General features: G+C 42.5%; 1 protein-coding gene across 5 annotated transcripts in view; it reads left to right on the top strand.

Moving 5' to 3' along the window:
* LOC138756996 (catenin alpha-2-like) overlaps positions 1-26842 on the top strand; it is a 667135-nt gene that overhangs the window by 572003 nt on the left and 68290 nt on the right. The window contains exons 8-9 of one of the 5 annotated variants that reach the window (XM_069923547.1): positions 12398-12447; positions 14478-15373. The exons of 2 other annotated variants lie outside the window; for them this stretch is intronic. In XM_069923547.1, the coding sequence (XP_069779648.1) occupies positions 12398-12447; positions 14478-14538 (111 nt within the window). In that variant the 3' untranslated portion in view covers positions 14539-15373. Of the gene's footprint in view, positions 1-12397; positions 12448-14477; positions 15374-26842 lie in introns of those variants that run through there. 2 more of the 5 variants (XM_069923552.1, XM_069923549.1) reach the window with 2 other exon arrangements.

The raw sequence follows: 26842 nt of genomic DNA, 5'->3' as shown, positions 1-26842 counted from the left end.
CGATGCAGGGAGCATTGCAATATATTGACTGACTTGAAAATTAATTTCTCTTGAATTGCAAAATATCAAATAACTAGCAATGTTGTAAAATATGTGATCAGTGATTTTGTTTGACATTGAATGGTGTTACGAGCCCAAAGGACCCCAAAACCCAGCAGCAATAGACATTCACAAAGACAAGTAGTTACTTAAACAAAATTTGTTTTTTATTATCTTTAAACATGAAAATAGAATCAAACATTAATTTACCTCTGTTTACTGAACTAACCCAAATTAATCCCCTTCTAATTCTAAGTGCACGTGTATGTGATGTGTGTGTAAATTTAAGAAAAGTTCTTTCATTCACAGTTCAATCTCACTTCTCCTTCTTCCAAGTTTTCTGGTTGTAGGCAATTCTTATACTGTACACAGAATTTAACATGTATAAAGTTCACCAGGCTTTGGTGTTCGAAAGGTAAATGTTTACCGCCATGGAAGGTTCTTGTAGAGTTTGCAGAGAGAGATTTGTTGTTCCAGGATTTCCACAACTGAGGTACCACCATTAGTCACTTCAGTATCTCGCTGATGAAGCTTGCCATCAGGATTCTCCTGATCATAGCCACAGAGTTCCTTTCTGTTCCTATTATTCCTAGAGAAACATCAGGCAGATAGCACTTTCACCCATCCCACCAGTCTTGAGCTTTCTGTTTCCAACAAGCGTTTCCTGGCTTGTTCTGTTCAGCTGCTTTCAGTATCACACTCACTAGCTGAGAGATTGTTGAGCTTGTCTTCTCTCTTTCTCTCTCTCTCTGTCTCTTTCTCCCCAACTGCCAAGAAGCCCATGTGACTCTCTCACTTGCAAAAAAACCCCACCTTCTTCAGCAAACAACAGGAGTTATCTTTCTTGTTCAAACTGTGTCTTAGGTAAACAAAACTCAGGTGTGACCTTTCTGTGAGCACTTTGCAGAAAGGTCAGAAGCCTTGTAGTTATCCAACCATCCAGCCTGTCTCCAATTCCAAACAATGGTCTATTCATTTCATGACATCATTTCAATTAGCACCTACTTTTGAAATGTGCATATCATTCTCCAAACTTTCTGCAATGTTACTGAATATGATTTCTTAGTATTTCAAATAAGATCTGTTTTAAACTGTAACCCATTCTAATCTTACCAAATTCCTCCCAATATTTATCCATTATGCTCTGAATAAATTCAGAATTTTGTGTTTTATTGTCTTGAATGGGGAACATAATAACTAAGTGATGTTAAATATGGGTAACTATGAGATCTGAATAAATTCAGAATTTTGAGTTTTAATGTTTTCCCTATTACTCTCTGTCTGCCTTACGGTAGAGAAAAGTTAAAGAATTTCATGTATGCTACATTCTACGTGACAATAATGGAACCTTTTCCTTTTACCTTTTACCAACTTGGAAGCAATATGCGTTGGGAGCTCATGCCACTTTCCAAGTGCTGTTTGTTGCTGCCAACCTTGATCTCTCAGTTCACAACTGTTTCTACGAGGCTCTAAAGGCTGTGTACGGCCCCTCACCCCAAGTCCAAAGCCCGCTGCGCAGCTCAGACGGCAAAGTCCTCCTCAGCGACAAGATCTCCATCCTCAACCGATGGTCAGAACACTTCCAATCTCTTTTCAGTGCCAACCGCTCAGTCCAAGATTCCGCCCTGCTCCAGCTCCCTCAACAGCCCCTAAGGCTAGAGCTGGATGAGGTCCTCACCCAGGATGAGACATATAAGGCAATCGAACAACTGAAAAGTGGCAAAGCAGCAGGTATGGATGGAATCCCCCCCAGAGGTCTGGAAGGCTGGCGGCAAAACTCTGCATGCCAAACTGCATGAGTTTTTCAAGCTTTGTTGGGACCAAGGAAAACTGCCTCAGGACCTTCGTGATGCCACCATTATCACTCTGTACAAAAACAAAGGTGAGAAATCAGACTGCTCAAACTACAGGGGAATCACGCTGCTCTCCATTGCAGGCAAAATCTTCACTAGGATTCTACTAAATAGAATAATACCTAGTGTCGCCGAGAATATTCTCCCAGAATCACAGTGCGGCTTTCGCGCAAACAGAGGAACTACTGACATGGTCTTTGCCCTCAGACAGCTCCAAGAAAAGTGCAGAGATCAAAACAAAGGACTCTACATCACCTTTGTTGACCTCACCAAAGCCTTCGACACCGTGAGCAGGAAAGGGCTTTGGCAAATACTAGAGCGCATCGGATGTCCCCCAAAGTTCCTCAACATGATTATCCAACTGCACGCAAACCAACAAGGTCGGGTCAGATACAGCAATGAGCTCTCTGAACCCTTCTCCATTCACAATGGCGTGAAGCAAGGCTGTGTTCTCGCACCAACCCTCTTTTCAATCTTCTTCAGCATGATGCTGAACCAAGCCATGAAAGACCCCAACAATGAAGACGCTGTTTACATCCGGTACCACATGGATGGCAGTCTCTTCAATCTGAGGCGCCTGCAAGCTCACACCAAGACACAAGAGAAACTTGTCCGTGAACTACTCTTTGCAGACGATGCCGCTTTAGTTGCCCATTCAGAGCCAGCTCTTCAGCGCTTGACGTCCTGCTTTGCGGAAACTGCCAAAATGTTTGGCCTGGAAGTCAGCCTGAAGAAAACTGAGGTCCTCCATCAGCCAGCTCCCCACCATGTCTACCAGCCCCCCCACATCTCCATCGGGCACACAAAACTCAAAATGGTCAACCAGTTTACCTATCTTGGCTGCACCATTTCATCAGATGCAAGGATCGACAATGAGATAGACAACAGACTCGCCAAGGCAAATAGCGCCTTTGGAAGACTACACAAAAGAGTCTGGAAAAACAACCAACTGAAAAACCTCACAAAGATAAGCGTATACAGAGCCGTTGTCATACCCACACTCCTGTTCGGCTCCGAATCATGGGTCCTCTAACGGCATCACCTACGGCTCCTAGAACGCTTCCACCAGCGTTGTCTCCGCTCCATCCTCAACATCCATTGGAGCGCTTTCATCCCTAACGTCGAAGTACTCGAGATGGCAGAGGTCGACAGCATCGAGTCCACGCTGCTGAAGATCCAGCTGCGCTGGGTGGGTCACGTCTCCAGAATGGAGGACCATCGCCTTCCCAAGATCGTGTTATATGGCGAGCTCTCCACTGGCCACCGTGACAGAGGTGCACCAAAGAAAAGGTACAAGGACTGCCTAAAGAAATCTCTTGGTGCCTGCCACATTGACCACCGCCAGTGGGCTGATCTCGCCTCAAACCGTGCATCTTGGCGCCTCACAGTTTGGCGGGCAGCAGCCTCCTTTGAAGAAGACCGCAGAGCCCACCTCACTGACAAAAGGCAAAGGAGGAAAAACCCAACACCCAACCCCAACCAACCAATTTTCCCCTGCAGCCGCTGCAACCGTGTCTGCCTGTCCCGCATCGGACTTGTCAGCCACAAACGAGCCTGGAGCTGACGTGGACTTTTACCCCCTCCATAAATCTTCGTCCGCGAAGCCAAGCTAAAGAAAGAAAGTTTACTTAAGGTTTCATCTTGGATGAGTACAAGGAAGTATATAGAACTATCTAGTTCATTTGTCATCTGGTAACTGAGTTCTTCAAAGCCTGCAGTTCTGAGGAAATAATCAGAGGGTCCATCCATTTATTTTCTCAAGTCCTTGTTTAAATATTTTTTCCCTCTTTATTGGATACAGCAAATGACATGGAGCTTAGTTAACACTTGAAAAGTGCCCATGAGATAGCATTGACAAGTCTTGAATCCAAATTAACTGAAGCTGCATTGACAAATCAGCGACTTTTGAGTTGTATTAAGTGAAAGAAAAACAACTGACACAAAGAAGTTCACTTCAATCCTGAAGAGGAATAGATCTTATGGAATCAAATGAAAATATTTCACAAACATAATTCCTTCACTTACGTCATTCCCCTTGGCTTTTTATTCAATTTCCAGTACAAAATGTCCTTTGCTTAAAGAATCTCATGATAACACTGCCAAGTACACAATTAGCTCTCAACTTCTCCTTCACACCCTGGCACGTTGTCTTTCCTTACACGCTTTCATTTCAGGAAGGTTGTTAAAGAAGGATGCGGCAGAATAGAGATTAGTTGGAAACTTGGGTGGAGATGCACTTTAGTCTGCACAAGTGAATGTGATGCATTTCACCAGGTCAAATGCAAGAGGAAAGTCAGCAATGAATGGCAGGGTCTTAGTGGCATTGATGTACAGAGATTCCTAGGGATGGAAGTCCATACCACTCCAAAAGTCACCATACAAGTCAATAGGGTCGATGAACAGCTTGATGCAGCCACCAGCAAAGATGAACATCAGCATTAGGCCCACTTTGGATATGTTTTCCCCTGTTGAATAGAGAATCATACATGACATGATCTATTTTGGATCTCCAAAATGGAAGAATTCTCACAAATGGTTTGTGGACCAGATTTAAAGCTCAAAGAGCAACTTTTACTTTATTGCCAGGCCTTTCCTTGCTATCAAGAGGAAAGCAGTGCTCCCACATTTCCAATTTCTATTTACCTCTCTTTTTATCCTTGTCAAATGTTGCTGCACTCCCCAGTATCTCCAAACCAGATGGAACAATATTTTCTGATCTCTTCCCTCTCCCCATCTGCTTGTCAATGAAGGTAATGATGTCCTTTTTTTGTATAGATTTTGACCTGCTGTTTAGAAGTTTGATTTCCCAATGTGTTCGATCCACTTCCTCACAGCTTTAAGACATGGGATGGAATTTTTTCACCTAATCTGGAAGAGTGCAGCTTCAACAAATTTCATCCACCACCTTATATACCTTTTCCCTGCACAGGGATAGGGATTGTCATGTGTGGTGTTGACAAGATGAAGTCCTCATTCTTTATTGCTTTGAAGGAGAGGGCACCAAATGGAAGGACATAACATCACTTCCCTAATCCCTACCAAATCGAGTCAAGTCAAGTATATTGTGATCTGACTGCACAAATACAACCCCAATGACACAGCGATCTCTGGTCCACAGTGCAAAGCACGCAGTCATGCAACCAGACATAATACACATAGAGTCAAATGATGCATATGCAGGTCAAGTATTCATATATACAAATAAATAATGTTTTTCAATAAAATGAGAATTTCAAATAGTTAATGTGAACAACTCATTTTTTCGTTTAGCATTTTCACTGCCAATCATCATCTTTGGTTATATATCAATTTTCACTTACATAAAATCCTGAACTCCCTACCTTATAAAACCACTACATGAACTACAGTTAAACAAGACAACTAACCAGCACAAAGTGGCTGATGGGAAGACAACCGTTGTCTACAGATAGATATCAACGAACTGGTTAGGTTATCAGGGAATAGAAAATAGTGAAGTACCAGTAGTGCTGTAGGGAAGGTAAATTCTGTAATGTAAAGGAATAGAAAATAAACGATAGAGTTGTGAGATGCAGAAAATTAAGTAGTTTTTGACTGCATAGCCATAAATCCAAGAAAGTAAAAAATAAGAAGATAAGGCTGCCAGGAAGGCATTTCAGATACTTTACCAGAATAAGTACAGAATATAAGAACCTGGAGGTTATGCAAGATCAGAATAAAATGTTATGTAGAATATAGCATTTTGCATACAGTTTTATTCATCACATTGCAGGAAGAATGAAATTGCATTGAGCAGCATTAAAAGAAGATTTTCAAGGAAAGAGCCAGGACTGGAGAATTTTATCCATGGGAAAGGACTGAGAAGACAGGGATTATTTTCCTTCGATCAAAGCCTTAACTGTGTAAGGTTATGAAGGGCCTTGATAAAGTGAAAAGAAACAGTATTTCATTGAATTATAAGACTGATAAACTGGCACCATTGATTTAAAGCAATTGTTGGGTAGTAATGATCTGGAACTCAGTCAATGTGGAAGGGACAAAAACTCTCAAGGACTTTGCAGAATGTTCACATGTGCACCTGAAATGTTGCAATCTACCAGGCTATAAAGCAAGGTCTGGAAAGTTGGATTATACTGGTGTGACAGAGTATCTAGAGGTGGTTTGGGAGGAATTGATAGAACACCTTGCACACAAACATTTTAAAACACCGAATATTTGCAGGACTTTTTGCAGAAAGAGTAACAAAGGTGCAGAATAGGAGAGCATGTGATCTTTGCAGAGAGGAGAGAATAGTTTTGCTCTCAGAGAGGGAGGGAGTGAAACTGAGAGGAAAGACACAGTAATCAGCTCCAGAAGGACAAAGCTGGCAAACTTTGGATGGCTGTCTGGTCAAGGGAGAAGGCTGACGGTCTGAAAGGTGACCTGAAAGAAAGAGGATCATCTGGTGAACCCTGAAGGGGGCTGGTTTTCGTCAGCAAGACTGATTGCGAAGGAATCAGTTGCGGATGTCCTGTAAAAGGAATCTCTCCCTGAAGACCAACAAGGACCCTTCTGAGTGGTGATCATTTGCCTGTTCAGCACCAAGCACTGGTGAACGTTGTTAATGCCTCTGTGCACAGTACAAGAATTCCCTGCAACCAGTGAGATTGGGCTGTGATTCAAAGAACCTTTCTAATCTTAAATACAGATTACACACACCTGCACTTAGTATTAGAGGTGGGATTAAGTAGGTTAGGTAAGTTAAAGTTTAATTCTGTTTTCTTGTTCAATTATTAAAAAAACTACTTTTGTTTAAGCAACCCTGTGTTGTGTGCCATAGCTGCTGGATTTTGGGGTCCTCTGGACTCCGTAACACTGGGTAGATCAAGGCTTTGGATGGATCAATGTCCGATGTGCGCCCAGATTGTAACCCCTCGTGGAATGGTGCTGATCGTGACCGTTAACAGATCATTTTATGCAGAAGATTGGCACAAAGCACCAGAAAATGGGGACAACAAGCCCCATTTGAAAAGAAGTAGACAACCCATGGGATGGTGACCATGGGGGCGGACCAGCGAATGGTTCTGCGGCTGAGGAATGCCCAGGTGGCGAACTATTGGTGACTCAAGCAGAGGAACCCATGAAGGCTGTGGGCTGCTAGACACTGCAGTTAAGGGACTCATACCAGGCAGCAGGCTGCTGGAGACTGGCTTCAGAATGGTTGAAGGGGAACCAGGATGCGAAAGGGTGCCGAGGGCACTGAAGGGTTCCGAGTCATTTTGGAGGTTAATATCTGGAGCTCGGGTTGCCAATAGTTTGGACGGCCCTCTCTGTGGATGTGAAGGCTGCGAGAGCGCTGAATGCACAATCATTTGGTGACTCTGGGGGGAGCTCTCTTTTGCTTTTCTTTCTGTGTCTGCAAGAGGCACTTTAGACAATTTCTACCAATGGCAAATCTGTCTGTCCTGCTGTGATAAAAGGCAATTTTGTGTAATATGACACTGTCTTTTTTAAAATCACATGACAATAAATTGGATCTTGATTTCCATTATTTGATTATTTAGGTATATTGCACAGGCCAATAAATAAATGCTGGCCTTGCATCCAATACCAGGATTCTGTGAATACATTTTTAAAAACTGAACATGATGATTTTGGATTGTTTGTCTGCTACTAAATGGATAAGACAGATTGATTTTGCAAGGTCAGACCTATTCTTTTTGGCCTCCATCCATCACTTTGCTCTAGTGCTCATGACTGCTCCACCTTGGAGGCCCCCTAAAGTACCGCGTGATGGTTAAAACTTTAGACTCATGTTTAGCTTGAATCTCAACAGCTATATGCACCAAGACCTCCTGATAGCAAACAAATAAGCCTTCCTGGTTGCCTTTTTAACTGAGTATCATATCCACACCATTGCCATCTCCAGATTATATTTTTCCAATCATATGGTTGCTCCTTTGGCAAGCCACAACTAACATCCACAATTTGGATGGGAAGAGGTTTTTTTTATTTTTTAGTTGTTTTTTAATGTATACATACAGCACATTAACAGGCCTTTTTGGCCCACAAGCCCACGCTGCCCAATTACACTCAATTGACCTTCAACCCCAGTACATTTTGAATGGTGGGAGGAAACCGGATCCGCTGGGGAAAACCTATGTAGACATAGGATAAGGTATCAACTCCTTACAGTCAGTGTGGGATTCAAACTCGGTCCCAATTGCTGGTGCTGTAACAGTGTTGCGCTAACTGCGACACTAACCATGTTGCCCATGATACTTCAATCAGAAGATAGTGGCTATATGGAATTCTCTATCCAGTATCATATGAAGACGCTGTTTACATCCGGTACCGCACGGATGGCAGTCTCTTCAATCTGAGGCGCCTGCAAGCTCACACCAAGACACAAGAGAAACTTGTCCGTGAACTACTCTTTGCAGACGATGCCGCTTTAGTTGCCCATTCAGAGCCAGCTCTTCAGCGCTTGACGTCCTGCTTTGCGGAAACTGCCAAAATGTTTGGCCTGGAAGTCAGCCTGAAGAAAACTGAGGTCCTCCATCAGCCAGCTCCCCACCATGACTACCAGCCCCCCCACATCTCCATCGGGCACACAAAACTCAAAACGGTCAACCAGTTTACCTATCTCGGCTGCACCATTTCATCAGATGCAAGGATCGACAATGAGATAGACAACAGACTCGCCAAGGCAAATAGCGCCTTTGGAAGACTACACAAAAGAGTCTGGAAAAACAACCAACTGAAAAACCTCACAAAGATAAGCGTATACAGAGCCGTTGTCATACCCACACTCCTGTTCGGCTCCGAATCATGGGTCCTCTACCGGCACCACCTACGGCTCCTAGAACGCTTCCACCAGCGTTGTCTCCGCTCCATCCTCAACATCCATTGGAGCGCTTACACCCCTAACGTCGAAGTACTCGAGATGGCAGAGGTCGACAGCATCAAGTCCACGCTGCTGAAGATCCAGCTGCGCTGGATGGGTCACGTCTCCAGAATGGAGGACCATCGCCTTCCCAAGATCGTATTATATGGCGAGCTCTCCACTGGCCACCGTGACAGAGGTGCACCAAAGAAAAGGTACAAGGACTGCCTAAAGAAATCTCTTGGTGCCTGCCACATTGACCACCGCCAGTGGGCTGATAACGCCTCAAACCGTGCATCTTGGCGCCTCACAGTTTGGCGGGCAGCAACCTCTTTTGAAGAAGACCGCAGAGCCCACCTCACTGACAAAAGGCAAAGGAGGAAAAACCCAACACCCAACCCCAACCAACCAATTTTCCCTTGCAACCGCTGCAATCGTGTCTGCCTGTCCCGCATCGGACTTGTGAGCCACAAACGAGCCTGCAGCTGACGTGGACTTTTTACCCCCTCCATAAATCTTCGTCCGCGAAGCCAAGCCAAAGAAAGAATGCCTGTAAAGGGTCAGTGACTGACCAATATTAAAGAAAGAGATTTTTGGCTATAGAGTGATTCAAATTGTCTGAGGTTCATGCAAAAAGTGTCCATGAAGGATATGATCACCGATAATCTGAATGAATGGCAAAACTGGTATGTGGTGTTGAGCTGTCTGCTCAAGCTTCTAATTCTTGTCTTAATATAATGAAATCACAACAGACCCCTTGTTCTGAAAACCCCACTAATTTAAACATTAAGAGATGATTTTTGTTCAAAAGATGAGGTCTTTAAATTTGTTGTCTTGATCATCAGGTTCCTCCATGGAGGTTCTTCAGTTTGTAGAAAGACATAAATACACTTTTAGAATTCTTTTCTGAACTTTGTATTCTTAGTATATTTCTTACAAAACCCACCTTCAAACTTGCCATTCAACAATTCTCTCAGTCATTTTCCCTATGGCTTGGACTGATATACAAATTTGGAGTTCCAGGAGATCTCTCATGGGGTTAAATCAGTGGTTTTCAACCTTTTTCTTTCCACTCATATATCACTTTAAGTAATCCCTATGCCACAGGTGCTCTGTGATTAGTAAGGGATTACCTCAAGTGGTATGTGAGTGGGAAGGGAAGGTTGATAACCACTTCCCTAGACCCAAATGTTATTGAAATATTTTCCTTAAGAAAAAAATATCACTGGCCCATTCCCTTTGGAGTAATAAAACCATGCACATAATGAGTCAATGAGGTATGATTCCAAATGATGTGTTTTTTCAACTGCAGTGTCAGCTGTGAGTTAGAATCACTTGGAACAAACAATGATGTTGAAGGAGACATGAGGGAACAAGCAACAACTTAAATTGATAATTTAACCCAGTTGTTTTCAAACTTTTTTCCCCACACACATACCACCTTAAGTAATCCCTTACTAATCACAGAGCACCTATAACATAGGGATTACTTAAAGTGGCATGTGAGTCGTGTGGGGGAACACTTTATTACAGGCATTATATTGGTTGGCCTGCCCCAATGCTGTTACTCCTACCCCTCTGGATTCCTAATAAAGGCAGTATCTCCCAATCCCCTCCCTCAATACTGCCTTGGAAATGAACCAAGAGCATGTAAGGTATGACTGTAAATTGATAGCGATTAAAGCCTATTAATCTCGACTTTTGGTCTGTCGGGTCTAATTGATAGCGCTACAACTGGAAAGAAAATGTTTGAAAACCACTGGGTTAAATGATCAATTTACATTGTTGCTTGTTCCCTCATGTCCCCTTCCACATCATTGTTTGTTCCATTGGCCACTAGTGATTCTAGCTCACAGCAGACACTGAAGTTGAAAAAATACACCACTGGAAGGAGAAGCCCAGTTTTTGACATTTACCTTGTGTAACACCTAATAGTATTCAACTGTAATTGTGATTCTAAGTTATGAGATCTTAAAAGATAACTTTAAAATGTATGAAATGGAAGTAAGAACCAATGTCTTTTGAGATTAGAAGTAAAAAGAATTCCTTAATATATTAGCCAGTAAACAGGAATTGGCATACTGTAACCCAGCAATTTTTTTTTAAATCTTAAGAGAGAAATAGTCCAATAAGCAATTATTGCAAAAAATATTCTTCCTTTATTACTTTTCAATTGTTCTGATAACTCCCTTATTCTTTGGCAAGCCTAGTACTCTGTGATGTGCATGTCAATTTATTAGTTCATGTGATAAAATTGATAATCTCGTGTTGCATGACTGATGGGAAGCATGTCCAGAAGTAATATGGATTGAAGCAGAAACATTTTAAGACCTCAAACAATAAAAAAAGATGAAGACAGCACAAATTCAGAATGAGAGTTACAAGTCAGAAAATGTACTTGGGCAGTGATAGAAAAGTAATGATCAATGTCAAATATAATATGAAAAACACAAAGCTTTTTTGCATTGGTCTTTTGGTGCTTGAATAGAAGAGACTATGTTATAATATTATTTTGATTAAAAATGTATGGCTCATATAATAAAGCAGCATCATTTACTTCAATCTTTGAGTAATTTTGTTTCAAGACTTCCAAGGCTCAGATAGAATGGCTCAGTGACAATGTTTTATCATCAGCTTTTGCCAAGTGTGCAAGAGAGTCATTGATATGGATGTTCTCCATCTGTTCCAATTCAATCAAAATTTAATTTGTCATCCACACAAGCACGATTGAACCCAAAACTGTTTTAGAACTAATGTAAAATTTGAGGGGTAAAGTTTGACAATTTTTTTTTTTTCTTTCACTCAATCAAATAACATAATCCTTATGGTAGCTAATAGCGGGTTATATACACTCAATTATTTAACATGAAAGTGCATTCCCTCTTCTGCGCTGATCCATCAATTATATATCTTTTCAGCAAGAATCACATTTCATTGCTTGAAAATTGTCCTTGGCAAGATCTTGCACAATTTAACAGCTATCAAGACTCAAGATTGTTGCATGGTTTGCCTTTAGTGACAGTAACAAAGATCTGATGGTCCATGTTGGTTCTTAACCTTCCAACTTTGATATAATACACTTCCAGCAAGGGAAGATGGGAAGATGGTGTTGGTTGGTGTGGTAGTATTACAGTGTGGTATCGTTGGTGTAGGGAAATGGATCAGCGGTCCATAAGAGTAGCAGAGGCATGATCTAACAGGATGGCTGTCTGAAGAGGGCACACAAAATCATTGAGGAACCCTTCCACCCTGTACACAGCATCTTTCACCTGCTCCTGTCAGGGAAGAGGATCATGAGCATCAGAGCCAAGGCTACCAGGCTGAGGAATAGATTCTTCCCCATGGCAGTGAGAATGCTGAATGACCCAAGGAACGGATCACGCTGACCCTCCGAGACTTTCATTTGTACAAAGCAATATCTATCTACTTGTTTATTTATTTATTTATTAGTAGATATAAAATTTGTCCTGCACATGTATTATTAGTCTTTATGTGTGTTATGTCTGGTTGTATGCCTGCACAGAGAATGTTGTTTCGTTGGGTTGTACTTATACAATTAGATGATAATAAGCTTGGCTTGAACTTGAACTTGAATTAAGAAAGCTGTGATGAATTTTTGGCTGTAATTCAATATCGGATCTGTTGTTTTTTTTTGGCATAGATCAAGCCTTGCCATAACAACCAGGCAGATACAGGATGGAGTCATATCAGGTGATTGTGGAGGCCCTGGTTATAGCTGAGTGCATACCCTATATGGAGCACTTGCTAGCAAGTGAAGTTGTTTCAAGTGCTGACCTTTCTTCTTGTTTTCTCTCTTTGGTCCCTTCAAAGATAGGATATGGTAGGCTCACTGAGATAAACTAGGTCCACACAATCAGTAATTGGCCACTATTCATGTCATGAGGCTGATCTGCATCTTGGTCAGGTTTTGTCAAAGTTGATCAGGACTACCAACGCCCTGCAGAGGTAGTGGACACAACCCAATACATCACAGGCAAAACTCTCCCACCAGCGATAAAATCTAAGTGGAATGCTGCTTTCGGAGAGCAGCAGTAATCATCAAGTCCACATCACCCAGGACATGCTCTGTTTTCTGTCATCTGGAAAGAAGAATATAGATAAAAGGTAAAGGTTCCATTGTTGTAACGTAATACTACATTAGAATGTACCATACATGAAATTCTTTAATTTTTGTCTACCATAAAGTCCAACATTATCCAGCGCCCCATAGAGATACCTACAGCACCTGGTGTTCCTGGGCGGACTCCCCTCCAAATACTGACCAGTCCTGTGTCTGCTTAGTTTCCGAGATCAATCGTAGGCATATTCAGGTTATCAGGTGCCACAAGACTTGTAGCACCAGGTTCAGGAACATTTGTTACCTCTCCGCCATCAGACTCCTCAACAACAGATTTAATCAGAATCTCATTTAAGCACACTTACTTTGCACATCATTTATCACTAAATATTTATTTTTTCTGTATTTGCAGTCAGTTGGTTTACATTCCTTTCTTTGTTTATATTTCTCTTTTTTGTCCATGTATCTTTTTCACTTGAGTACACTAGCGACAAGTGGAAATTCTGCTTGGCCCGCAGGGAAAAAAATAAATCGCATGCTGTATGTGATGTCATGTCTGTACTCTGACAATAAATTTGAACTTGAACTTGACAGGATATTTTTCAGGTTATCTTTACGAGTTTGCTTAGTTTCACAGATATCACAAAATTATAAACATAGATGAACCCACCAAGGATGTCCATTTTTTCTGGCTCCTTTCATATTGGCTATAGAACCTTTGGTGCAAATTATTCAACAGGATCCAAATATTAAGGCATTCAGGATGATCAGGATGAAAATAAGATTATCTGTTCGTAGACAATGTATTAATATATCTGACAGAACTGGAGATTTCTTTGTAGAAGTTGCATTTACAATTGGAAGATTATGGGAGTGTTTCTGGATACAAAATAAATTGGGATAAGAGGGAGATTACACAAATTGTCAAAGAAATACGCAATTTCGATGGTCGAAGAATGGGATTAAGTATTTGGGGATTAAAATGGTTAATGACTTGAAAAACTTGCATACAATTAATTATATCCCCTTGCTTAAAAAGTTGAGGAAGACTTAAGCAAATGGAACGTCTTCCAATAACTTTGATTGGAAGAATTAACTATATTAAAATGAATATATTTCCATATACATCAGACTCTTTCAATTACCATTACCACAGAAGTTTTTTTTTCAACATTTGAATAAATTAATTAGGAAATTTCTTTGGAGATATGGAGAGGGTTTGCAACTCCAAAATTTTAAATATTACTATTGGGTGGCCCAGTTGAAATTAGTCACTTCCCTCTTTGACTGAAGAGACAAGCTTTCATGGGTGGAAATTGAACTTCACAAAGTGAGAGAGAGAGAGAGAGAGAGAGAGAAAGAGAGAGTAGCAGAAGATCTTATAAATGGGATATTAAATCTGTTTCAGAAGCAGCATTAACAAAGCATATTTTGAATATTTGGTACAAATTGAATAATTTAATTGAATCAAAAGGAAAAAAAAATTCCCTTGACTCAAAATAGATTAATTCCTTTAACAATAGATAATAAAATTCTACATACATGGTCCCGTAAAGGGATCAGATATGTGGAAGATTGTTATCTACAAGGACAAATAATGTCATTTAAACAGTTAAAAAATAAATTTAATATTCTTAATAATACACTCTTCTGCTATTTTCAGAGATGGATTAGGACTGACCATGATGTTACCAGAGTGCAGTGAAATGGAGATTCTGATCTGAAAGGGGGACACAAGAAAGTTTGCATCTGTAATGTATTCCTTACTTCAATCAGGCACTCCTAAGCAGCCGTCATATAAACCAAAACAAAGACTTGAATATTGGTGATAAGAACTGGTCCAATTTATGTCAGGATTGCATGACCAATACAATACAATTAATGTAAGATATAGACTGGTGCAGTATAAATGTTTGCTTCAGCTATATCTTATTCACAGAAGTTGCATAAATTAAATTATAATTGATCAGATACATGTTTTGGATGTGGGGAAGAAACAGGAACCTTTTAAATTCCACCTGGTTGAGCACTAAAATGAATCCTTTGGGCAAATTTAAGAATTTTATTCAATCAAATTATTGGGAAACAATTACCACAAAGTCCAGAATTATTTCTATTAGAAAATACTGTGGACATAAAATCAAAAATGAAACAGTCCAAGTAACAAATGGAATTTCTTAAAATTGCATTTGCGCTGGCCAGGAAATGTATTGTGGTTAGTTGGAAATCTGATTCCCCTCTGGATATTGGCCGATGGAATGTGGATGTTCCACTGGAGAAAATTACTTACAATTTAAGAAAGAAGTGTAACATGTTTTTTTTCCATGTATGGCAGCCATATTTGGACAATGCAGGGTTGAATATTTAGGGGTACCTATTCTGTTTCTGAGTTCTACGTCCTGGTTCTTTCCCCTACTAGAAAAGGAATTAGTTACTACGAACTGAATTCCAGATCCTGGCAGTTCCTTTGTTTTCTTTTTTCTTTTCTTTCTTGCTTCTTTTTTTTCCCATATATATCTTCTCTTTTATTCTTTTTTTCTACTTTGGGGCTTTCTTTGGGGGGAGGGGGGATGGAGCTATTTGAAGATATGGACAACTTGTACCATTGGTCTTTCATTTCAATTTATGTATTTAATTAATGGTTGTTGTTTTTTAATGCATGCATGTGCACAAAATGAAAATAAAGTATCCAAAAAACAATAGAAGAACCCTCATTTTACACCATTGATTATTTATGCAGATGTCAAGAAAGAAACATCCTTAAAAAAGGAGCGTTTCTATTTGCATTCGACCATTACTGTACAAACACCAATAGAAATGCTCCCTTTTTAAAGATGTTGTGCGATTTCAAAATGATGTTGTGGTAACTGATGGGTCCTTTATCATATCCAAGGCAACACTCAATGAATAATAATGTCAAATGTATCCACGAGGTCGATGAAAGTGACACTAGTGATTGAGTATTTCTATAATTTGACTTCAATGTACAGGATGAGATTCTGTACCTGGCCAAAACATGTTTTGGAATCTAACTGGTTTGAAATTAATAAAGAAACACAAAAGCTGCAGATGTTAGAAGATTGATCAGAGAAAGAATTGCTGGAGGAACTCACCAGGTCAGACAGCATCAATGGGTAGAAATTTTCAGTCAACCTTTCAGGACTGAACCCTTATCAAAAGGTCTCGAAAAAGGATCCAGTTCTAGAACGTTGACTTATGATGCAGTTGAGGTGCTAAGTTCTTCCATCAGTTTTTGGCTCTTTGAAATTAATTATTTTTCCAGTTATGCAAGAGTGATTTTGATGAATTTTTCAAAAAAAAATCAGTCGAGTTGATTAGGTTGGTTAATTGGTCACGTGGATGTATTTAGATGATGCAGGCTTGTTGGCAAGAACAGCCTGTTACCATGCTGTGTCTCTAAATTTGAGATCTCTAAACTGACTGCCACAAATTATGTTTCTCAGTTATCCTGTCCTGACTTCAAAAATGAATACAATAAAACTTTGATCATTTGGAAATCTTAATGGTTCAGCACCTGCCTCACTGAGTAAGATTTCTCAGCTTCCATTCCCCTCGCTCATCCTGTCATCCCTTTTCACTCACTAGCTTCCCACTTTTCTGCTCCTTTTCGGCTCATCGGGTGCGATTCCAGTGCTTTCCCCAATACAGGCTGCGATTCCTATGGTCCCTTTACAGGGCCTCTTTTTTATGCTTCCTCTCCAATCACTGGGTCCCCAGTTTATGCATTTCCATTCCACTCTGGTTCCCAGTTCCAGTGTTTCCTTTCCATCCACAGGAGCTCCAGTTCCTCCACTCCCTTTCAATTTTTTTGTTTTATTGGAAAATATTGCCCCGTGTAACGGTTAAAAAGAAAATGAATGAAAAGAGTCTAAAATCCAATAGTACAGAAAATCTGCCGGTTTTACCTGGATCATCGGAGTTTCATGTGGTATGTATTTATCTGTGGGTTATGGACATGCAGCTTGTTCCTTCATACCAGACAGATAATCTCAAAAGCCTGTCCCTTGTTAGTGATTCAATTTGCTTTATCTGTCCATTTCAGATGATAACCTTGTTTGTAGCCTTCATGTTCTTGGTGGTTCTTTCCCTTCCTGCTGCTGTAAATTGGTCATGAGTATTGCTCTCTTTTTGATGTTCTTGTCATTTTTGTCTCCTTTGGTGTTTCTGTGTATTTTTTTCTTGTGAAAATTGATGTGCTACCTGATGAGCTGTTCCCTTGTAGCGTCGCTCTGTTGTTTGTGTGAAGCAGCTCATTTTCTTAATTGTGGACTGAACTTTGCTTCTATTGTAAATTATATCTGTACTTGGTGGGGAACATGGTGGCACAGTGAGAAGAGCTGCTTACCTCAGAGACCCGTATTCCATCCTGACTTCAGGTGCTGCTTGTGTAAGATTTGCATGTTCTCCCTGTGACTGTGTGGACTTCCACCCACATGCTAAAGTGATGCAGATCAGTAAGTTAATTTGTCATTGTAAATCACCCCGGTATGTCAGAGAATAATAGAATATGGGGAATATTGAAGAGAATGTAGAGAACAATAAAAACGTTGTTACTGTATGAGTAGTTTTAATGAAACCTATCTCGGCTGCACCATTTCATCAGATGCAAGGATCAACAATGAGATAGACAACAGACTCGCCAAGGCAAATAGCGCCTTTGGAAGACTACACAAAAGAGTCTGGAAAAACAACCAACTGAAAAACTTCACAAAGATAAGCGTATACAGAGCCGTTGTCATACCCACACTCCTGTTCGGCTCCGAATCATGGGTCCTCTACCGGCATCACCTACGGCTCCTAGAACGCTTCCACCAGCGTTGTCTCCGCTCCATCCTCAACATTCATTGGAACGCTTTCATCCCTAACGTCGAAGTACTTGAGATGGCAGAGGTCGACAGCATCGAGTCCACGCTGCTGAAGATCCAGCTGCGCTGGATGGGTCACGTCTCCAGAATGGAGGACCATCGCCTTCCCAAGATCGTGTTATATGGCGAGCTCTCCACTGGCCACCGTGACAGAGGTGCACCAAAGAAAAGGTACAAGGACTGCCCAAAGAAATCTCTTGGTGCCTGCCACATTGACCACCGCCAGTGGGCTGATATCGCCTCAAACCGTGCATCTTGGCGCCTCACAGTTTGGCGGACAGCAACCTCCTTTGAAGAAGACCGCAGAGCCCACCTCACTGACAAAAGACAAAGGAGGAAAAACCCAACACCCAACCCCAACCCACCAATTTTCCCTTGCAACCGCTGCAATCGTGTCTGCCTGTCCCGCATCGGACTTGTCAGCCACAAACGAGCCTGCAGCTGACGTGGACTTTTACCCCCTCCATAAATCTTCATCCGCGAAGCCAAGCCAAAGATGGCGGAAGGACCTGTTTCCACGTGGCACTTCTATAACTATTATTGTGGTTTCCACTGTTCCCTTGCCAAATGAGTGATATTCTTCTTCTGAATCATGGATGAAAGCAGCAAAGAAACTGCTTGCATAGGATTTGGGTGCCAGCCTCATTAGGTATTTCACCCAACATCTTCGTGGGATGTGTCTTCTGGCAGTTTTTGCATCACATGGCCAACTGTTCATAATTTCTTGGGTTGGGTTTGATGTCTATTACCTCTTTGTTAGCGATCTGCTGCAAACGCATGCCAGTTGCTTTTATCACATTGAATTGATGAACAGAGCAGCAGTGTCTTTGGAGTTCCAGCTGAGCGAATGGGATTGATTCCACGATCATCTTGCAGGTTAGTGCTGTGGAAGGGTGAAGTAATGGCTGTGCCCTAATTACCGACATCTCTCCACCAACATACAGATTGTCTGCAAGATTGTACTCTGCTACTGTGACCCTTGTTTTTCCTCTCAATGAATAAATCCAAATCATAATCAGAATTTATTGTCACAAACGTCACAAAATTTGTTGTTTCAAGACAGCGTCACAGTGCAAACATTTATATAAACCACCTTACAAAATAAATAAAAATAGAGCAAGAATAACCGTCGAGTAAGGCAGGATCTGTGGTTCATTGTTCATTCATGAATAGCAGTGTGAAGAGGGCATGGTCGAGGTGTCTTTGTTGTGTTGGGAAGAATATCTGGTTCGGTGGGCTCACAGAGAGATGAATCTGTCCACGAATATTACAATAACTTTTATGAACTCACATGAAACAACAGGGGAGAACATTAAACGGTGCACAATTATTAATTCACTTAAGCGACGATACAGACATTCACCTCAGACTAGACTCCAACAACAGTTGGACCCTGCTCACACACTATAAACAGGGACACTTACACATGCTCCCAGTTCCCTGATCAACGGGGGTGTGACTATTGCAAATATTGATCTATTGCAATATGCTGCCTCAGCTTTAATGTAGTGCAAGTCTTACCCGCAACCCTTCCAGTGACGTACACTGTAGCAACCTGGCATGGAGCGGTGTCCAGGGCTTGGACCACTGGATAGAGAGGGAGAATGTGCTGTGTGCTGGTACTCTATTCAGTGCTAATTTGTGCTGCAAGACAATGATGACCCTAGGTGATTTAAATTAGCTGGCAGTGAGGTGTGCACTAATTAATAGCGTGAGTCTAACCTTGACTGACAGGAGATGTGATGTCCGAATAAGTTTCGGGCAGGAAGGACACGTGACCACCTGCAATACATACATTCCAGACAGGCAGGGAGGCCACAAACCCTCCTCCACACATAACATTCCACCCCTTGGAAGCCACTTCACTGCAATTACTATGATGAGAATCAATGACTCTATGTAAATGTTATGACTATAAAAACAGGAAAGGAAAATAAAAGAAAAAAAAAGTCTTTCAGGTGCATTCTCCACTAAAAATACGCCTGAAGAAGCAGAAGCGGCCCTTTAAATTGCAGTTCAGGTGGCAACGTTGAAAGCGCAGCGATGGCTACCTGAAAGGACAGCTGCGCCGGGATGCACAGCTGAGCGAATTCCAGCTCCTGTCCCTTGGGCTGTCAATTTAGGATGACTGATTGTCGGCTAGGACATCCAGCATGGGCTATCAGCGCGGGGGCGTCCCAGCGCTGACAGCCCCGCTGGCCGCCCGACAGCATGGGGAGTGGGAGAGGAGCTGTCAGGCGCTGGCCAGCTGACTGTCATCCGAATGCAGCTGCTTTTAGGCAGTTGCATTCAGATGACTGGGGAGGCCACTGTGCTGCAGGGATTATCGCTCTTGGAGGAGGGTTACCAAACTCGCCTTGCAAGCGCCTCCTGCACATTCACATGGCCTTCCCACAGCTGCATTTTGCCAAAATATGTGACTTTACAAGTGGGTCAATTGGCCACCTGAAAGTGCCTAAAGACCTGCTTAAAAAAATACTAATTAAGTGGATCAATATATATACAATTGCCTTCCATATGCTGTTCAAGGCACATAATCAAATTCAAAAACAACAACTCACCAGCTCTCCCCCCCACTACTCCCCACCCCACCCTCCCCCCATACAAACAGGATTGTTGTGTTACCGATGGAGCACGGTGCTGTGGGAGCTACTCCCCAGTGTGAGGAGGGGAAGGTAGAAAAGGGAATTTGTTTGGTCACCGAATCGTATGCTGGCAAATGTGAGAACCCTTACCATTTAAGTCTGTGAGCCAACAGTGCAAGGTCATCCATCAGGTGCCAGAGCTCTCTCTTGGCTTGCGCATCGCATGCCTTGGCCTCAAACCTGGGTGCTCCCTCAGCACAAAGCCCAGCTGCCTGTCGCCATGCTATCTGACGTTGAAGCAGGGGCAGGCCAGCAGGCAAACGTGCAGGGTGTACCAGGAGCATCCCATTTTCCTGGGCCGTTGTTTGACATCACAATGCCATTCCTGTTCGTGATCTCTTTACAGGGATCCAGCAAATGCCTGTGTTGGATCTCTGTAACGGTAGCCAGGAGAAGTTAGAACTGAAAGTTAGCCAATTTAGTGTTTTTAAATAAAAGCCCCTGAAGCCCCCACCTCATGAGGTAATTTTCTGTTATTGGGAGTTCTGGGGTGATGTTATCATTGTCCAAGTGAAAGAGAATATATACATTTCCACTATTGTTAGATCAATTGAAACTCTACTTATAAATCATAACTGAATCTGCAAATAGTATTTCAATTCCCCGACACCACTTATAAGATATCATTACTACAGCTCAGGTCGATTTAAAAAGAGAGAGAGAAAAGATCCATTACCAAGGTTATACTTGGAAGGTGCATGGGACGTTAGTTCAGAAGGTTAAGACACGAGGTATACATAGAGGGGTTCTAAACTGGATTTGATATTGACTGAATGGATGGTTGCTTCTTTGACTGGAGGCCTGTGATGAGTAGTGTGGCTCAAGGATCTGTGTTGGGACCTTTGTTGTTTGTTGTCGGTATTAATGATCTGGATGATAACATAGTAAATTGGATCAACAAGTTTGCAGATGACATAAAGATAGGAGGTTAGTGGACAGTGAGGAAGATTTTCAAAGTTTGCAGAGGGATCTGGACCAACTGGGAGAATGTCCAGTAAATGGATGATGGAGTTTAATGCAGACGAGTGTGAGGTATTGCTTTTTGGAAGAGCAAATCAAGGAAGGATGTACACCGTAAAACGTAGAGCACTGAGGAGTGCGGAGGAGCAAAGAGACCTGGAGATACAAATACATTATTCCCTGAAAGTGGCGTCGCAGGTGGGCAGGGTTGTAAAGAAAGTTTTTGGCATCTTAGCCTTTATAAATCAAAGTATTGAGTTTAGGATTTGGGATGTCATGTTGAATTTATTTAAGACATTGGTATGGTAAAATTTGGAATATTGTGTGTAGTTCTGGTTGCCTAGCTACAGGAAAGATATCAATAAAATTGCAAGAGTGCAGAGAAGATTTACTAAGATGTTGCCGGATCTTTAGGAGTTGAATTAAGGGAAAGATTAAACAGGTTAGGACTTTATTCCTTGGAACGAAGAAGAGTAAGGAGAGACTTTATAGATGTTTACAAAATTATAAGGGGTATAGACAGAGTAAATGCAAGAAGGCTCTTTCCACTTGGATTAGGAGAGATAAATAGGAGAGGACGTGGCTTTAGGGTGAAAAGAGAAAGGTTTTGGGGGAACATTAGAGGGAATTTCTTCACTCAGAGAGTTGTGGGAATGTGGAATGAGCTGCCATCTGATGTGGGTGTGGATTTGATCTTGAGTTTTAAGAATAAATTGGACAAGGTACATGGATGGGAGAGGTCTGGAGGGTTATGGAATGGGAGCAGGTTATTGGGACTATCTGACCAATGGTCAGCACAGACTGAAAGGGCCAAATTGCCTGTTTTCTTTCCTGTAGCACTCTATAGTTTTAAGGATGTGCCCCAGTTAAGATGGAAAGTCCAGTAATAATTATTCCATGGCTACAGCTGTCATATTTCGGCTTGAGTGTTCTGTGCAGAATAAGTGATAACTGTTACTTTTTGGTTGCTGTAACAGTTCTGGCTGAAATAAGTTTCAGACAGAGAGGACATGTGACCACCCACAATGCACACATTACAGAAAGACCGAGAAGTCACACTTCCTTGAAACACAACAGTCCTTGAAGATAGAAGCTACTTTCTTGAGACACCGCCACCGCCTCATGTCGATGTCCCCAGTGGAGTGAAGTCTGGTTCCCGTGATGTTGCTGGCTGAGTTAATAATCCTCTGGAGTTCTTTCCTGTCCTAAGTGTCTGCACCTTTGTATCAGACAGTGATGCTGTCCACAGTACACGTGTAGAAGTTTTCAAGAGTCTTCGGTGACATACTGAATCTCCTCAAATTCCTCACAAGTCAGAATTTGTGTCAGAATTTCTTGTTACAAACCAGTTGGGAAATGTATTGTTTTGCAGCAGCTTTTATTATGAATGTCCAAACATTCATATAAAAACCACCTTCCAACAATAAAAAAATAAAAATCGAGCCCGGAAAGCCAAAGTCAGCCAGTGTCTTTACTTCATCGATCATTCAGGAATCTGACGACAGCGGGGAAGAAGCTGTCCCTGTGCCACTGAGTGGTTGCCTTTTGGCTCCTCTACCTTTTTCCTGATGGTAGCAGAGTGAAGAGGGCGTGGGCTGGGTGTTTTCCTGACTTCCTCCTGAAGTCCACAATCATCTCCTTGATTATGCTAATGCTGAATACAAGTTTTTGGGCGTAACACCCCTCAATTAGATAATCTATCTCCCTCCTATACGCTTCCTCATTATAATTTGGGATTGTGCCGACAACCGTAGTGTCATTGGCAAATTTGTAGAAAGCATTGGAATTGTGCCTAATCATATACTCATGGTGTATAGTGAGTAGGGCAGTGGGCTACGCACGCATCCTTGAGGTGCTCCCGTGTTGATCATCAGTGAGGAGGTCATATTTCCAATTCGTACTGACTGTGACCTTCCGATGAGTAAGTCAAGGAACTCGCTGCAGAGTGGGGTGCAGAGGGGCAGGGTTTGGAGCCTGTGAACAAGCACTGAGGAAATAATGGGTTTGAGGCTAAACAGCCATGTGTATGAGTTGCTGTATTCTAGGTGATCCACAGTTGAGTGGAGAGCATTTACTGTGGAGCAATTTTGATGATAGGTGAATTGCAGTAGGTCCCGTCCTTTGCTTAGGTACATGTCCATGATCCACCTCTCAAAGCATTTCATCATGATAGATGTCAGTGCTACTGGGTGATAGTCATTGAGGCAGCTCACTCTGCTCTTCTGAGTGTATCTCTGAGTTTGCCATCAAATTCACCTCGACTGTTCTATCTCTCCCACCATTAGTTCCTCCAGCTCATTTTGCCATAAGCCATCAGAGAATTGGTTGAATACAACTTGCCTTACTGGAGGCACTTTTAGATAGGGCAAAAGTCCAAATGTAAAGGGGGAGAACCTCCGTCAAAATGCATAAGCACATACTTCTCTGAATGTGTGGAGGTTGACTCAAAGCAGCATAATCCAACCCCTCTTGGAGAGGGATAATCGGCAGAGTGCTGCACTCCTTTGATTGAGCTGAATGTACAGCCGCACTAAGCGGCTGTTTACAGGCGGTCTGACGATGCCGACAGCCTGTGACCCATCTCCCCACTCATCCAGGGGCAGAAGGAGCAGTCAGTGGGGGACGACGGGGCAGTCGGGGCAGGGGGAACTGTCAGGGCAGCAGCAACCGTTGGGGCAGCGGGGACTGTCAGGGCAGTGGGATCTGTAAGCGGGGGCCGGTGGGGCAGCGGGGGCCATCAAGGCAGCGGGGGCCATCACCGGGGGCTGAGGCGGCAGTGGCAGCTGTCAGCAGGGGCCAGCGGGGCAGCAGAGACCGTCAGGGCAGTGGGAGCTGTCAGTGTGGCAGAGTGCCTAACTGCAACAGGTGTTTTAATGCGGAAGAACGAACGGCTTGAATCCACTGAGCAACACTGCAACAGTGCATTGAAGTTGCAGTGGGGTGCTCAGCCACTGGTGACATGTTTAAGGGGGAATCAGTCTTTTTTTAAAACTAATGATTTTCTTGCTTTGGGAACATGTTCAAGCAGAAATCTGTATGAGAGAGTAGAATGGATGAATTAACATATTCCCCTTGCTGATAGATTAAGAATGGCATAATTGTTTGAGCTGAAGCATACTTTATGAATTTGCATCACAAAGACTGTCATTGGGATCAATAGAATATTGAGCTTGCAAACAGACACTACAAGACTCCCGCAATTATCATACTCTTGAACTGACCTCTCATTAGTAAAAGTGATGATACCCTAGTTCTGTTTTAACTGAATGTTTTATCTGTAATATTGAACGCTGTCCCTTCCCACTTGTATCTGGGATATTTTACATGCCCTCCATCACGTCATCAACTTCCAGTTCCCTGGACTCAACTGCATCATCTATACACCTCCATCCCCCACACCAAAGGCCTTAAAGCCCTTAATTTCTTTCTCGACAATAGATCCAATCAGTCCCCCTCCATGACCACCCTCCTCCAGCTGGCAGAACTTGTCCATTCTCTCAGTAACTTTTTTTTTGACTCATCTTACTTTCTCTAGGTCAAAGGGGCAGCCATGGGTACCTGGATAGGCCCCAGCTATGACTGCTACTTTGTTGACTACATGGAGAAATCTATGCTGCAAGCATACACAAGTAAGACCTCTCAATTTTTCCTCTGCTACATTGATGACTACAATGACCACTTTGGCTCATTTACTTCATCCAGGTTAATGCCAATTTCCACCCTGACATCAAAATCACTTAGTCGATCTCAAATAACATTTTCCCTTTCCTTGATCTCTCTGCCTTAATCTTGGGAGCCAAACTCTTGACAGACATCTCCTACTAACCCACCAACCCTTAGAGTTTCCTCAACTACACCTCTTCACACCTGAAAGGATTCCATTCCTTTCTCTCCATCTCCATTGCATTTGTTCCCAGGACTCAGTGGCAAATTAACTACCACCTGGGCCCCAAGGCTGTAAGATGCTCCACCTTGACCAAGCCCCCCCTCCCTCCACCATTCATTGAATAGAATGAAATGATGTTATTACGTTAAATAACACATATTAGGGGTCTCAAAGTGGTCATTATCGACCTTGGGGGTCAATGGGAATGGGACAATCCAAGGGGTCAAAAATGCAAGGGGATTGAAAGGGAGCTGATAAATGCCGGAGGGTTGATTGAACTTTTAGGGTAGAAAGAATTGTAGAGCCTGAGGTCCCTGCTCCTTCCGGGAGTCTGAGGTCGCTGCAGCCTCTGCTCCTGCTGGGAGCCCAACATTCCCTCTCCAGCTGGAAGCTCGACATCCCCGCTCCTGCCCAGGACTTAAACGTCCCCGATCCTGCCTGAGAGCCCGAGGTCCCTGCTCCTGCCAGGAGCCTGACATCCCTGCTCCTTCCCAGGAGCCCAAAGTCCCCTCTCCTGCCCAGGAGTCTGAGGTACCCACTCCTGCCTGGGAGGTCGATGTTACCAGGGGGTTGATTGAATTTTTGGGAAAGTTAGGATTTAGCTAGAATTCCCACATGCCATCCTAATAATATATATCTAGGCACTTTTTTTTTGGTAGGAATATATGAGCTGGCACAATATTGGGGATCGATGGGTCTGAACTGTGCTGTCGGGTTCTATGTTCTGTGTTTTAATATCATTGTTCTTACTGATCTGTTTCCAGTGGTGGCAGATCTTGAGTTCAATGTTGGAATCTGAAACATAAGAAAGATGATCAATGGACCAGGGCGTCATGGAGGGAGTGGCCCAATGTCATCTCCTGGCTCCCTACACTTGTCATCTTTCAACTCCCCTATTTCACCCCTCCCACTTTCCTATTGATACTGGCTACTTTCTCTTTCCAGTCTCAATCCTGATGTGGGGGCTCAAACTGAAATGTTGACAATTCCCTTCCACTTGGAGTTCATTCATCAGTGTGTTTTTTGGTCCACATTTGCAGGATCTCTATTGCTAACCCTGGGAATGTCAGGATTGAGCTGGACTTACCACATGCCATCCTAATCCTATATATTTTTAAGACATTCAGAACAGACACAGGCCCTTCTGGCTGCGAGCCGGTACAATTCAAATTATCTTACAATTTCAAACATCAATTACCTTACAAACTGTGCAGGTGGAACAATTATTATAATTATAACCCCATACGGGGGTTCAAAACCGGTGCTGTCTGTAAGGAGTTTGTACGTTCTCCCCATGTCTGCATGTGTTTCCTCTGGGAGCTCTAGTTTCCTCCCACATTTCAAAACGTACCGGGAATTGTAGGTCAATTGGGTATAATTGGATGCAACGGCCTTGTGGGCTGAAAGTACCTGTTGTACAAAATTCTGTACAATTTTGAAGGGTGGGAGTAAACTGGAGCACCAGGAGGAACCCCACATGGACACGGGGAGAACATAAAAACTTTATTCAGACAGCGGTGGGTTAGAACCTGAGTTGCTGGCATTGTGGTAACATTCCGCTCACCACTGCAACTAACTGTGCCGCCCAATAATTAATTCAATTATCTTCGCATTGCACTGGAATGAGAATGGGAAATTTAATGTGTACAGT

Source organism: Narcine bancroftii, chromosome 3, assembly GCF_036971445.1.
Source record: "Narcine bancroftii isolate sNarBan1 chromosome 3, sNarBan1.hap1, whole genome shotgun sequence".
Taxonomy (NCBI): Eukaryota; Metazoa; Chordata; class Chondrichthyes; order Torpediniformes; family Narcinidae; genus Narcine; species Narcine bancroftii.
This window is presented reverse-complemented; position numbering and strand designations above follow the sequence as displayed.